Source organism: Pteropus medius, unplaced genomic scaffold (genome assembly GCF_902729225.1).
Source record: "Pteropus medius unplaced genomic scaffold, Ma_sr-lr_union100, whole genome shotgun sequence".
NCBI lineage: Eukaryota > Metazoa > Chordata > Mammalia > Chiroptera > Pteropodidae > Pteropus > Pteropus medius.
In genome coordinates, this window is record NW_024342469.1 from 5,379,977 (window position 1) to 5,393,871 (window position 13,895).

General features: G+C 56.4%; 2 protein-coding genes across 2 annotated transcripts in view; both read left to right on the plus strand.

The window, feature by feature from the left end:
- The window catches only part of TCF20 (transcription factor 20), an 86,706-nt gene extending 81,990 nt beyond the window's left edge, over positions 1-4,716 (plus strand). The window contains 1 exon segment of the mRNA XM_039863285.1: positions 3,449-4,716. The gene's annotated coding sequence lies outside the window, so the exon portion shown is untranslated.
- A 4,227-nt stretch (positions 4,717-8,943) lies between these two features.
- Positions 8,944-13,410, plus strand: CYP2D6 (cytochrome P450 family 2 subfamily D member 6). Its single transcript, XM_039863286.1, has 9 exons — positions 8,944-9,242; positions 9,929-10,100; positions 10,764-10,916; positions 11,004-11,164; positions 11,612-11,788; positions 11,972-12,113; positions 12,323-12,510; positions 12,926-13,067; positions 13,159-13,410. The coding sequence occupies exons 1-9, from the start codon at positions 9,054-9,056 to the stop codon at positions 13,335-13,337; spliced, it is 1,503 nt and encodes a 500-aa protein (XP_039719220.1). The 5' UTR covers positions 8,944-9,053; the 3' UTR covers positions 13,338-13,410.
- The last annotated feature ends 485 nt before the right edge of the window (positions 13,411-13,895 follow it).

Below are 13,895 nucleotides of genomic sequence, written 5' to 3' on the forward strand. Positions count from 1 at the left end.
CCTTTCCCGCCGAGCAGCCCTCGGGGCAAGACAGCAGCCTGGCTGGTTCTTCAGGAAGGTTTCTGTTACCCCTTCTGCGTGTCCCCTGGGCTTCACGGCGTTGCTCTGCCTGGGCAGGCTCTGCCACCGTCCTCTCGATTCCTCTGCCAGCACAGGCGCGTAGCACTTCCTTCTGTGGGGACCACGGTGAGTGTTCTTGGAAGTGTCCCGGAAGAGCCAGTTAGGGAGGAACCAGACCCCGTTGGCTTTGCCCTGCAGTTGCAGATGATGTTTGAGAAAAACAAGTCTGGGCCTGAGGGCAGATCTCTTCTTGGGGGTTTTAGTTTTGCTCATTTTCTCCCTCCACTGCACCCATCCCTGGGCCCTGCCAGCTGACAGCTCTTGGTCTCTAACACTGCGCCTGTCATTCCTCGGAAGGTTGGCGTTGCTGTTCCTGTTTACACATATGGAACCGCAGTGCTGTGACTGATTGGGGCAGAAGTGTGGGCAGCTTCAGGTCTGTTGCACGGTCAACCCATTCACCTCTTGGGAGGAAAGATGGACATACTGCATCCAGGCTCATCCACTTGAAATTGTCTTTACATGCTGTTCCCACGAGGCTAGCCCCCAGTTCAGCAGTCACATTGAGGACAGTCACTGCCCATCAGGTCCTGAGGGCGCTGTCAGACCTCTCGGGCTTGTGCAGAAGCCCCAGTGACCAGGGACAGAGACACAACCCCCACCCTAAAGGAGCATCCGTCTGGGGTCCATGCTTGGGACAAAGAGCCATCATCACAGGGTATCCCAGCCAGGAGGAGAAGGGACAGTGGGTGTACCTGTGAGTCCCACTTCCGGGTGCCCCGCGTTCTCACAGAGTGCGCGGAAACTGCGCTGTGACCAGGGTCAGGCCGCTTAATGTCTCTGCATCTGTTTCTTCTGTAAACAACCTTTAGAGGATTCAGTTAGGAGGTGCCTATGACGTGCCCGCAGCCTGGCGTGGGGTGCAGCGTCCATCAGCTCGTGTCGGCACGCTGGTCTGCCATGCACAGCCCAAGCTGGAGGAGTCAGGGTGCAGATCGGACCCCGCCGCCGCCCTGTCCAGCAGCAAACCCTGGGCCAGGGGCACGGCCTCCCATCTTCACGTGACAGGCTCCACTCCATCTCTGGGTCTCGGCTTCAGCGTCACTTTCTCTTAGAGGCCATCCTTCTCCGTTCCTGTCTAAACCACCCTCCCCTCACTCTGCAGCCTTCCTGGCACCAACAGGATTCCCGGGCATCTGGGCACCGTTACCTGCGTCTGCGGGAGGGGCCGGGGATGGCGTTAGAGGAGTGCGTGCGCCCCGGAGGAGCCACCCCCCCCAACTGTGCCTCAGGTGGTACAGATTCAGAGCAAGGCCTCCGTTCCCCTCTACAGGCGGACCTGCAGCTCTGTCCCCCAGCCAGAGTTGGCAGGGCGGAGGCGCTGGGTTCCTGCTGCAGTTGGAGAAGGCAGGCCTGGCACCCAGCATGGAAGGACAGAGGACAGCCTCCAGCCCCGCCGGCCCAAGTGCAGGCCCCAGAGGCGCAGCTGAGAGGTGAAGGGAGAGGCTGTTGGCAGGCTTTGGCCAAGGCCAAGGTGAAATCCTCTTGAGCAGCCGAATCGGAATGCCTTCCGAGAGCGCAGTGCCCACCCCGCCCAGAGCGGCTGCGAGCTCATCCTCACTGGCACAGCCGCCCCACGTGCTCCCTCGCTCTGCCGTGTCCCATGCAGTTAGACAGGACATGCAGCACTTGAGGCTCAAAGGCTCAGAGTCCCTGGGGGCTCAGTCAGAAGAGCTTTGCTGGATGTGAGCCCCAGTCTCATTGCCGGCCAGCTGTGTGGCTTTGGGCCACTTGTCACCTCTCAACACCAAGGCCCTCTCCGTGTTACCGTGAAGTGACATCTGTAAATCTAGCACAGTGCCCAGCACACACTAGGTGCTTAAAGAATTGCCTTCCTGTTCTCTGTCTCAAGGGAAGAGTTTCTTAGAAGATACGCCGAGGAGTCAGTGAGAGTCTTGTTAACACTTACGGCATCGTGTGTCTGGGCCAGTCTCACATCAGCCTGGGGAAGGGTCCCTGTTGGCAGTGCTGGGAGGCGGACCCCTGTGGTGCTGAGGGAGAGCCAGCAGCCAGGCAGACCCTTGGGTGCCGAGAGCTTCACGCTGAGGCCGGGGCATCTGTCCTCACACCGGCGTCCCGCATCCCCAGCAAGATTTCACCCCTCTGGTTATTGCTTGAGGTCCTACATCAGCTCCACCCTCGTCATCACTTTGACCAAGGACTTTTAGTTCCTAGGGTGGCATCAGAGAAAGCTGTTGCTTCCCCATTTGCTGAGAGTCTCATCCTCAGCAAAACCAGAGTACAGCATGGAGCCATGGTCCACGAGGGCTGGCACGAACCCCTGGGCCCAGAGTCACCTTCAGGACTAGAGAAAGCACGCTGTCACCATGGACATCTTTGAGAATGGCAGGGTGGTTCAGCCACTGGCTCTTGTTTCCAGGGCTGGAGGCTGGAGTCCCAGGGTTTACGTAAGGACATTGTCTCGCTGTCCCTGCAAAGCGTCTTCCTATTTACTGTGTTTTCTGCCAAGCAGTTCGGAATCTCTTTTGGGCAAAGGCAGGTAAATGTATTCCTAGCTCGCGCACACAGACCAGCCTTGCGTTTCGTGTATGAGTAAGTTTCATAGGAACAGAAAGGATAATGACGCCTGGCTTTTCCTGAGGTTTATTGGTTGGAGGAGGGCACCAAAGAGGGTTTGAGGAAGCAGCGAGGTGAGCCCCCGGCGTCTGGTTTAACTTCTCTGGACCGAATTCCTTGGAAACTGCTGTGTCTCTCTGAGACCTTTGCACATGTAATGACCGGAGGCATTCCGAAGAAGCCCTTGGTACAACCCCACCCACCCCACGTGGGTGGTCAGCGTCGTCTTCCAGCCTGGAGCTGGCGGCAGGGGAGGCCGGGCTGGGGCTGCGCTCTCCACACAGCTCGTGGAGAGCCTTCTTGGTTAAGTGCAGAGAAGAGACTTTAAGCTGAAAGCAGCTACGAAATGGTCGTGAGCCGGTGCTGGGTGCTCAGCCACCTGTGTTCTGAGCCCACTGCAGGCCCCACCCAGGTGGAAGGCGAGGGTCACCCCACCTGGAGAGTTGGGGAATTCTCTCGTGGCCCCGGTTCTTTGCACATGTTGGGTTGGGGAGGCAGACCCTCCACGCGGGGCACCGGGAGTCCAGTGCCAGCACGGCTGCAGGTCAGCGCTGCCCTTAGCCATGTCCCGGGCCACCCGCACCGTGACTCCACCGCTGGTCCTGGATGGCCCCCGTGTCAGCAGCCCATGCACAGGAGTCTGCAGCTCCAGGACCTGCAGAAAGGCCCCTCCCAGCACCACTGTGGAGCAGGGCCGCAGCTGCAGGACCCCGCGGAGCACCCGGCACTGAGTGTCCGTTCTGCCTTCCAGGTGAGACTGTGGAGATGAGGAGGTGGTGGACACTGGTGGAATGGAAATCGTCCTACTGTGCAGCCGCGCCCCGCCCCGCCCCGCCCCGCCCCGACGTGCCTGCCCATGCCAGCACTTCCTTCCTAAGTTCTTACATCACACTCAAACCGTGGCGCCACAGGAAAAGACCCAAGACGTTGGAATGGCTGTTTCCATGGACACAATCTCCATAGTGACAATGTGGGGGAGGGGGAGGGGAGGGCTATGGGAAAGGGTGGGGGGAATTAAAAGGGAGGGATAAAAATATATATATATAAATCTATTTTTAGTCTGGAAAGACTTTGTTTAAATGAAAGGTGCGCTATCCCTTTTGACTCTATTTTAAAATTACCTAAAGAACTCCAAATTTGTTCCAGTAACAGTGAAATTTAAATGTGAAATTGAACTGAACAAACTCATCTCATAAAGGACGGGGGTGTGGCTTTGATCGGTAGCCTGTCTCACCAATTCAGAGAATTCTAGACCCAGGATTGAAAGCAGAGGAACCACACCAAAACCATCCTTTTGTCATTAATTTGTCTCAAAGTGGGAAGTTTTGGGGGGAGGGAAGTGGGGATGGTCCATGTTTTCAAGAGTGGGAGAATGATGTTTAAACACAAAAATAAATTTTTTCATTTCCAGAAACACTATTTATTTATTATTTTTAAATTTTTTTTATCTTTTTTGGGGGGGTGAAATTGGCAGATGCCCTGAGGTCACAGCTGTGTCTGTGGCCACTGAGGACCCCGAGTTGCCCCACTGAGTGCGCCTGGCAGGCAGGGTCAGGGGTAGCCCGCCTCCGGGCATGTACAGGGCAGCCGTGCCCTTGACTTCCAGGATGGACAGGACAGGAAGCCCAAGCTTAGGAATCGACACGGGGCGGGACGCTGTTGCATGTGGTCGGTGTGGGATAAGCTGGCCGGGAAACCCAGTTGACTCTTTTTTTTTTTCGCTTTCATTTTTATAAAGGAGGGAGCCTGTCAGTTGAGCAGCCCTGTGCTACATGATTCTTTATGTTGTTTTGTTTTGTAAATTGTATAATTTTTAAATATCTGAGTTTTAAAAAAAGAAGAAAAAATACAAAAAAAAAATCTTGTTAAGGCCTTAAGAAGGGGTTAGTGCATCTTTCAGGGGTCACTCTGCCGTGGGGATAAAATAGCTGTTTCACAAACAGTTTTATTTAAAAAACAAACAAACAAACAAAAAAAAACAAAAAAAATCAAAAAAAAAATAAACTTCATTTTAACCTTGTTTCCTTTTTTGTTTAATATAAAGCAGTTGCGTCTCTTCCTCTTCCAGTTCCAGCCCCGAGGGTGGCTGCGGTTCTGCTGCAGAGGAGGCCGCCATCTGACTGGTCCGTTGTCCCCAGCCTTGTGCAGGCCCCGGGGCCCTTGCAGAAACAAAACCCAAGGCAGCTCCTCCCTGCCACTCAGCTGGGCTGGGTGGAACGCACCTGTGTATGGGGATGGTCGGATCTCCTTAGGTTGATAGGAGAACGACTTTCCAACCAACATTAATTTTAAAGGTTATAAAAAAATAATGCAATGTTAATGGACTCTTTTAGAGAACAGAAATACTGGAAGGAATGTTGTGAAGTAGAAATAAGCAATTATAAATGAGTTCTTGTGTGCTCATCAATTTGGGGCTGCAGCATTGGCAGATTAATTTTGTTTTCATGGCTGCATCAAGCAGTGTGGTGTTGCATTGCTCATTTCACTGCGCCAGGATGGAGGTGTGGGTGGGCATGCTGGGTGGGCCATGGGACCTGCACGGCAGTGATGGCTTTTTGAGCTACTTGGCTTCCCATCTGGCCTTGACTTGGCATTAACAACACAGTTCAAATGAGATTGATAGATTTCAGGTGTCAAGGGCTAAACCACAAAACTTGAAAAGTATATATCTTGAGGAAAGTATTTTTCTGACGGCAAATGATTCTTGGTCATTTTTCCTTTTCTTCTGTCTGCTTTTGACTTGCTGATGGCTTGAGCAAGGCACTTGTGGTTGTCTTGGGTCTTTTCTCAAACTGGCTTCTGAGATGACTGTTGACTGGGGGTGACCATGTTCCACGCTTCCCCTCCCGACCCCCGCTTTCCAGTGTCTGATCGTGGGCATTTCAGCTCCCGCCACTTCGGAGTTCTATGCATTTTTTAATATACTTAATTTCTTAAAGTATATTGGGTATATTTAAGCCATGTTAGGTTCATTACAGTATTGAGCAGAAGATACAGAAAAGTCTCATAAACCCCCAACTCTCCAGACACAGTCATCCCCACTATCGACAATGCCCCAGCAGTGGTACACTTGTTAAAATCAGTGAGCCTACACTAACACATCGTTGTCACCCAAATTCCACAGTTTACATCGTTCAGTCTGTGTTGTACATTGTGGGTTTGAGCGAACGTATGACACGTGTCCATCACTCCAGTATCGTACAGAATAAGTAGTTTCACTACCCTGAAAATCTGAGCTCTGCCTTTCCATCCTCCCCTCCCCCCAACCCCTGACAACCACTGATTTTTTTTTACTGTCTCCATGGTTTTGCCTCTTTCAGAGTGTCATATAGTTGGGATCACACAACATGTAGCCTTTTCAGACTGGCTTCTTTCGCGTGGTAATACGCATTTGTGCTTCCTCCGTGTCTTTTCATGGCTTGATAGCTCATTTCCTTTTAGTGCTGAATGATCTTCCATTACCTGGACACATACCGCAGTTCATGCATTCATTTACCGAAGGACACCTCGGTTGCTTCCCAGTTTGGGCGATTATGAACAGAGCCACTGTACACATCAGTGTGCAGGTGCTTATTTGAACATAAGTTTCAACTCCTTGGGGTCAATACCAAGGAGAGTGACTACTGGATTGTACGGTAAGAGAATGTTTTGTAAGGACCCACCCACCAAACTATCTTCCAAAGTGGCTGTGCCATTGTCCCACCAGCCGCGAGTGAGTTCCTGTCGCTTCACATCTTTGCCAGCAGTTGGTGTCGGTGTTTGCATTTTGACCATTTAAATAGGTGTGTAGCGGTGATGTACTTTTTACAATAACTTAAATTGTAGTTTAATAAAACAATTTATCATCTTAACCAATGAGTGTGCAGCTCAGTAGTGTTAATATTGTCACATTGCTGTGCAAAGGATCTCCAGGATGTTTCATCTTGCCAAGGCCACTTGTGACGTGCGAGGGGGAGGGGCGCTTGCTGCTCTTGACCCAGCAACTTCACCAGAGCAGAAGCTCATGGAGGGCTGCGGGGAGGTCACGTGGAGTGAACAGCAGCGCCTGCCTGGCACACGCAGGCCTTACCAGAATTGCACTGCAGTTGTGCAATGATGGTGAACGGCCATAGGCCTCATGTGTAGGTGTTCTTCATGGCTGCCCGTCCTGGGCAGCAGGCCCCTAGTGTGGGGAGGGCATATCTGTCACTGCACTTCGTATCCCCGTTAGGGTGACTGCTTGGGGAGGGTATGACATCCAGAACAGCATAGATAAAGGCAATTTATGGAGGATCAAGTGACAAACACTTGGACCATCCTGCTCACCCCACGGATACCCCCCCCCCAATTCTCTTGTGGCTTCAGCTGTCCTGGTGGGCAGTAGAAAGTTGCTGCCCACCAGGACAGCTGAAGCCACAAGAGAGACCACAGGCTAGATCCAAGAAGTCCCTGGGGTGCCCGTGGGTCTTGCCCTCCTGGTCTGTAGAGTGGCCTTTGAACTGGTCTCCCCGCCTCTGGTAGGCCCAGGGACCCCAGTTCCCCACAGCCCGGTCCTCAGCCAGACTGACAAGGCCCCCGTCTGCAGCTGCTTCCCTCCCTCCCACTTCCTCTCACTCTTGCACAGGATTTTGCAATAGGGCTTTGGTCCTGCTGCCAGCTCACCTTGGCTTTCAGTGCCAAAACAGCCAAAGTCCTCCGTGAGGTCTTCCCAGAAAGTCCTGCTCCAGCCGGGGGCAATGTCCCATGGCCCTCAAAACCATCCCCGCACTCCTGGCTTGGAACATGGCTCTGATTTCCCACTGCTCCCTGGGTGCAGGGTGCCGCCTCATTTTCCCACCATGCTGCAAGTACCCAGCACTGGCACCCAGGACGTCCAGTGTGGATGGAACAGAATCCAAGCCCTGGCCAAGGCAAGATGCACGGAGGGCCCAACTGAGCCCCCGCAAGCAGCACCCTCGGGGGCTGAGCTTGGCGGGTTGTGGGAATTCGGGAAGGGGAGGAACTGTTCATACACCAAGCACGGTTTGCAAACGTTGAAAGCAAATACCAAGAGGCCACGAGCAAGCACTCTAAATTGGGGATGCCTCTCACTGTGGGGGAGCGAGCCAGAGAACTGAGGGAATATGGGGCCTGGCTTCGGCTGAGAGAGAGCACCTCTAAGGCCCGGGAATACTCGCGCTGTTTCCAGAAAGAGCCTGCTTCCCATACCTTCGGGATGGGTGAGGAGCTGACCCTGCCCGGGAAATGCCCCTTCCCGCCCTCCGGCTCCTGCGTCTGCACATTTGAGTGGGCTTTGGCCTCAGTTCTCATCAGCTTCACTGATCTGAAAATGCAAATCGTACCCCTTTTATAGTTGAAGAAGGAGAACGCTGAGGCCGTAGGCAGTGGCCTTGCCCTGGAGTGATATGGTCACCCCTCTGCCTAGAGGGGATGAGAGGCTGAGCAAGAGGGAGGGCCTGGAAGCCACAATCCCGGCCTGGAGGTGGCACGCTCTGGTGTGGGTGGTACTAAGGTTTGCATCTTTCCTTGAGGGACCACAGAGTCAAACTTGCCACGACAAGACCAAAACCCAGGAAGCTGAGCCAGCTGAGCCTCGAGGCGGGGGTGGGGGTCAGTCAGGTCTAGGCAACCACGGGCCAACTAAGACTAAGCGACTTGGTGCTGGGTGTCCAGGTGAGTGTAAACAGTGAATGTGTTAAGTGTGTGTGGTTTTGTGGATGTGTGATTGTGTCAGTATGTGAGCATGTGGGTGGCGCGTGTGGGTGTATGGTTTGCGTGTGTTGAGTGTGCTTGTGTGAGGTGAGAGGACACTGAGAACTTCACCCCCTACCCTGTGGTCCCTCTGATACCTGTGACGTCACTATAATGCTGATCTGAGGGCCAGTAACAAACCTGAAAGGAAAAGGCCCCTCAGGAGGCAGCAGGTGACATATGGAAAGGCAGGGACTCGTTCTGAGGACAACGCTATGACCACATTGTGAGCCTAATGTGACAAGCAGGTGGCAGGACAAGTCTGAAGATCCCTGGTTCTTCCTTGGAGCCTACACAAAGCTGAAGAGTCTGGTGGGAGCTGGGCTTCTTGTCTCCTCCCCATACTCTTGGAAAGCCCCTGGAGACTACAGGAGAGACAAGGCATCTGCGGCCATAACTTCACCTGACCTTCTCTGCCCCCTCCCTGTACCTTCTGATAGCACAGTCACTTGACAGGGTGACTCAGCAGAGAGCAAAGGCCAGTCTCAGCTCCCTTTATAAAGAGGGCCCAGGCTGGGCAAACCCTCAGGGTGCACTGATGACCTCTGCCGGGCCTGGTCCCAGGGGCCTGGTGCGGTGAGGGGTGGCAGTGTGCCCGGAGGAGCCTAGTGGGCACTGAGGTAGCCATGGGGCTACTGACTGGGGATGCACTGGCGTCCCTGGCCATGGCCGTGGCCATCTTCCTGCTCCTGGTGGACCTGATGTACCGACGTGCACGCTGGGCTGCACGCTACCCACCAGGCCCCATGCCACTGCCTGGGCTGGGCAACCTGCTGCAGGTGAACTTCCGGGACATGCTTTGCTGTGTTAACCAGGTGAGGAGGTTGGATCGGCAGCAGGGATCCTGGGGCCCCACCTCACAACAGACATTGGGTGGTGGGTGAAGCCGCAGGCTGGGCAAGTTGCTGAGCTGGGAAGAGGAGGCAGGTTTGAGAGGCTTCACGAGGGAGGGCATTTGTGCGGGGCCCGAAGGACAGTTGGGATTTTCCAAAGGTCAGAGAGAGCAAAGGCCTGGAGGAGGGGGAGGAACTTGGCAGCTGGTTTGGCATCCAGCCAGACAGCACTTAAATTATGTGAGCCCAAGCGGGGATCCCTTCTGTTTACATGAGGAAAGGTCTGGAGAATGGGGGAGAGAAGTCAGGTCATGAACCCCATTTAAATCAGGAGGTCGAGGTTGAGAGAGATAGATAGTGACTGAGTTCAAATCTTTTGCTGCTGTGGGCCCTCCAGCCTCACTGCTCACCTCAATGGACCATTTCTTCACCTGCAAAATGGGATGCTGCTAACTTGGCCCACTGACAATTTTGGTGACCTTTGCAAAGTCAGCTGGGCGGTCTGACCCAACGTGAGGTCCTCCATCACAGAAGATGTGATAGAATTGCAAGACCACATGAAATCCTTGCACCAGCTGGGTGGGTGCTGACGGCCCAGGAGTCCACCACAGCTAGGGCCATGACACTGGGACCCGGCTTAACCAACATCCTCCACCTTCCGCCTGCAGCTGCGGCACCGCTTCGGAGACGTGTTCAGCCTGCAGCTGGCCTGGACGCCGGTGGTCGTGGTCAACGGGCCGGCGGCCGTGCGCGAGGTGCTGGTGAACCGCAGCGAGGACACGGCGGACCGCCCACCTGTGCCCCTCTACAAGCACCTGGGTTTCGGGCCGCGTTCTCAAGGCAAGCGAAGGAGGGGGCAGACCACAGCCCAGCGGGGATGGGGACAGCAGTGACTCAAGACCCAGCAGGGTCAAGCGGAGGCAGGCTCGTGGACGTGCGTGCAGAGGAGAGTCGGCAAATTTGAAGGGCGACAGGTGGAAGAACGAGCTTGTGCCAAGGGTGGGGGAGAAGGATATGGGCAGAGCCTTTCCGAGAGAGGGTCGGCCAGGGCAACAGCGAGCCTTGAGGACATCAGGGTGGGCGGGAATGAGGATGAAGTCAGTGTGGGCGGGGCAGGGGTGGGCAGGGCCGTCCCTGAAGGAGAGGGTGGTCAGGGTGGGCAGAGCAGAGTGGGACCAAGATCTCCCAGCAGAGGTGAGCTGGCAAGCAATGTGGGTGGACAGAGAATGGGACCTGTCCCCAGCTGGAAGGGGGTGTCCAAGTGGGCAGAATTTGTGGGATGGAGGATGAGTTAGTGCGAAGGGGCTAGGAGGCGGGGCCTGCACCGAAAGGGGCCGGGCCGTGAGCAGAGGTGGGGCGGGGCTTCTATGTAAATGGGCGGGGCTCATTGGCAAGAGGCGGGGCTGGACCTGTTCCTGGTGGAAGAGTGAGGACAGGAGAGCAGGTGAGCAAGGTGTGGGAGGAGAGGCGAGCCCAGGGCCACGCCTGCTTTCCCGCCGCCAGGAGTGATCCTCGCGCGCTATGGGGTCGTTTGGCGTGAGCAGCGCCGCTTCTCCGTGTCCACCATGCGCAATTTCGGCCTGGGCAAGAAGTCACTGGAGCAGTGGGTGACCAAGGAAGCCACCTGCCTCTGTGCCGCCTTCGCTGACCAGGCCGGTGAGTGCTGGGCCTGACACAGGAGACAGGGATGGAGAGGCTGGGAAAGATGGAGGCGAGCCCCTGATCTACGCCGTCCTCTCCCAGGACGCCCCTTTAGTCCCAAAGCCCTGCTGAATAAAGCGGTGAGCAACGCGATCGCTTCCCTCATCTTTGGGTGCCGCTTCGAGTACAACGACCCGCGCTTCCTCAAGCTGCTGGACCTATTAGAGGACGGACTAAAGGAAGAGTCGGGATTCCTGCGTGAGGTCAGAGAGGGAGATGACGAGGAGCCCCTGCCGAGCGAGCTCCCGAAGGCAGGCCAGCTCCCTGCAGTGGGCCTCGTCAGAGGATTTATAGAGGGTCGTTGGAGAAAGGGCATTCCAAGAGAGGCCACTGCATAGAGGAGGAAAGGTCTGGGGCGGGGTGGGGAATCGCAGGGAACAGAGGTAGGAGAGCCCGGCCAGGGTCGGCCGCCCCAGAGAGGGCTGAGGAACTTGTACTTCCTTTATGGGAGCCACAGAATACATGAGACGTGGAGTTTAGGTTTATCCTTCTAGCAGCCCGAGCCAAGAGAGAGGGCAGAGGCCAGCACTTAGGGAGGAACCAGGTCAATGGTGGCGACGCCCTGAAGGCAGCTGAGACCTGAACTGGTCAAGAAGAACACCTGAGCACAGGAACAACCATGCAGGGTCCCGCGTCTGTGGCCTGCACAGGTGCTGAACGTGATCCCGGTGCTCCTGAACATCCCGGGGCTGGCCGCCAAGGTCTTCCCAGCGCAGAAGGCCTTAATAGCCCTGCTGAATGAGCTGGCTGACGAGCATAGGATGACATGGGACCCAGCCCAGCCACCCCGAGACCTGACTGATGCCTTCCTAGACGAGGTGGAGAAGGTAGGTGAGGGGCAGCTGCCAGGGACAGGGCCTGGGGTTGTGAATTGAGGGCCCTGTGAGGTGAGCCCAGGCAAGGCGAGGCCTGTGTATCACACAGTGATAGGCACCCAGGCTGTTGGGTGCAGAGTGGGAGGCCCTTGTGGGCCTTCCTCTGCCCGAGCCCACCCTCTATGCATCGCCCAGGCCAAGGGGAACCCCAAGAGCAGCTTCAATGACAAGAACCTGTGCCTGGTGGTGGCTGACCTGTTCTCTGCTGGGACTGCGTCCACCTCAATCACGCTGGCCTGGGCCCTCCTGCTCATGATCCTACACCCAGATGTGCAGCGTAAGCCCAGCCTGGGTGTTGGGGGCTGGGGGTGCGTGAGGGAGGAAAGGGACAACCTGGGGCCCCTGAGCTTGCTTGAGCTACCAGGAGCTCGAAGCGGAGGCGGGGGCCCAGCTCTGAGGTCAGAATGACCTCCTCCTCCACGTGGGCACAGCCCTACACCGGAATCAGGAAGTCAGAGCCACCCTTGGGGATGCTTGTCTGCCCAGGCCGTGTCCAACAGGAGATCGATGAGGTAATAGGGCAGGTACGGCTACCAGAGATGGAGGACCAAGCCCACATGCCCTTCACCGTGGCCGTGATCCATGAGGTTCAACGCTTTGGGGACATCATCCCACTGGGCGTGCCCCACATGACATCCCGTGACATTGAAGTGCAGGGCTTCCTCATCCCCAAGGTAGGCTTGTGGCCCTCCTTACCCCAGCTCAGCACTGCCTGCCATCTGGTAGCTCCAACACGGCCATTGCCAGGTGGGGCCAGGACTGGAACCCAAGTGACTCGCTCATTTTCACAGGCACGGACTGTCCCAGTCTTGGCGGGTGCGGGAACAAGGGCAGAGGCAGGGCTGGCCCTATCCATTCAGAGCCCCCAGTCAGTGGGGAAAATGTGCCACAGTGTGTTGGGGGAGCCCATGTTTGCAGGGATGGGTGGCAGTGAGGGCACCCATGAGAAGTGAGTCATTTGGCCCTGCCATGGGGACAGAGGGTGCCGGGACAGGTGTGCACCAGGCAGAGTGTGTGTCCCATGTGTGGTGGCAGGGGTCCTGGCATCCTCCAGCCTAGACTCCACCCATGTCAGGCATCTCCTGCCAGGGGACGACGCTTGTCACCAACCTGTCATCGGTGCTGAAGGACGAGACATTCTGGAAGAAACCCTTCTGCTTCCACCCTGAGCATTTCCTGGACGCCCAGGGCCACTTCGTCAAGCAGGCAGCCTTCGTGCCCTTCTCAGCAGGTGCCTGCATCGTGCCCGGCTCACGGCCTCTCCCGGGGGGTCTTGGACGGGTGACCCAGGCCCCAAGCTCACCGAGCCCCTCCCCCGACAGGCCGCCGCTCATGCCTCGGGGAGCCCCTGGCCCGCATGGAGCTCTTCCTCTTCTTCACCTGCCTCCTGCAGCGCTTCAGCTTCTCGGTGCCTGCGGGGCAGCCCCGCCCCAGCGACCACGGCGCCTATAGCCTCCTGATTACCCCGGCCCCCTACGAGCTCTGTGCTGTGCCCCGCTAGAGGGCAACACCAGGCCCTGGCCTGCTCCTCAGCTGGGGCCCCTGGCGTACAATAAACCAGTCCGGTGGCTCCAGCCTTGCCTCCGAGTCCCACCCGGGCCCCTCTCCAGCCCCTGGCAGTGATGGGGCCTCGGCAGCCTCCCCCACATCCAGCCTTACCTGGCATTCAGCCCCATTTGAGAGATGGGTATACTGAAGCTCAGAAAGCGACAGCTTACCCGCTTGTCACTCGCAGAGACCTAATACTGGCTCTTCAGGTTGGTGACAAACTCTATACATAGGTCCTGGCTCCTGCTGGGAAGAGCGACTCTAGGCTGCTAAGAGCCATCAGCCAAGGCCCTGGTGGGGACGGGAAGGGCCTCCCTCAGCCTGGACGCCCACATCGCAGGCCCAACGCCACCCACCCCACACCACAGGCCAGCAGCTCAGCCCACTTCATCTACGGTGCCCCAAAAAGTGGGGAACTCAGGGAGGCTGGGAAGTGATGTGCCAGGTCAACACCCAGGCACAGTCATCAGGTGCCAGAGCCACCTCCCTGAGCCTCTCAGTTACCCCAAGG

Bases quoted from the DNA above. Each gene is read 5' to 3' on its own strand.
- CYP2D6 (XM_039863286.1), top strand. From the start codon at position 9,054: ATGGGGCTACTGACTGGGGATGCACTGGCGTCCCTGGCCATGGCCGTG. The intron at 10,101-10,763 runs GCAAGCGAAGGA...TCCCGCCGCCAG, and splicing joins TTTCGGGCCGCGTTCTCAAG to GAGTGATCCTCGCGCGCTAT. The intron at 11,789-11,971 runs GTAGGTGAGGGG...TGCATCGCCCAG, and splicing joins TCCTAGACGAGGTGGAGAAG to GCCAAGGGGAACCCCAAGAG.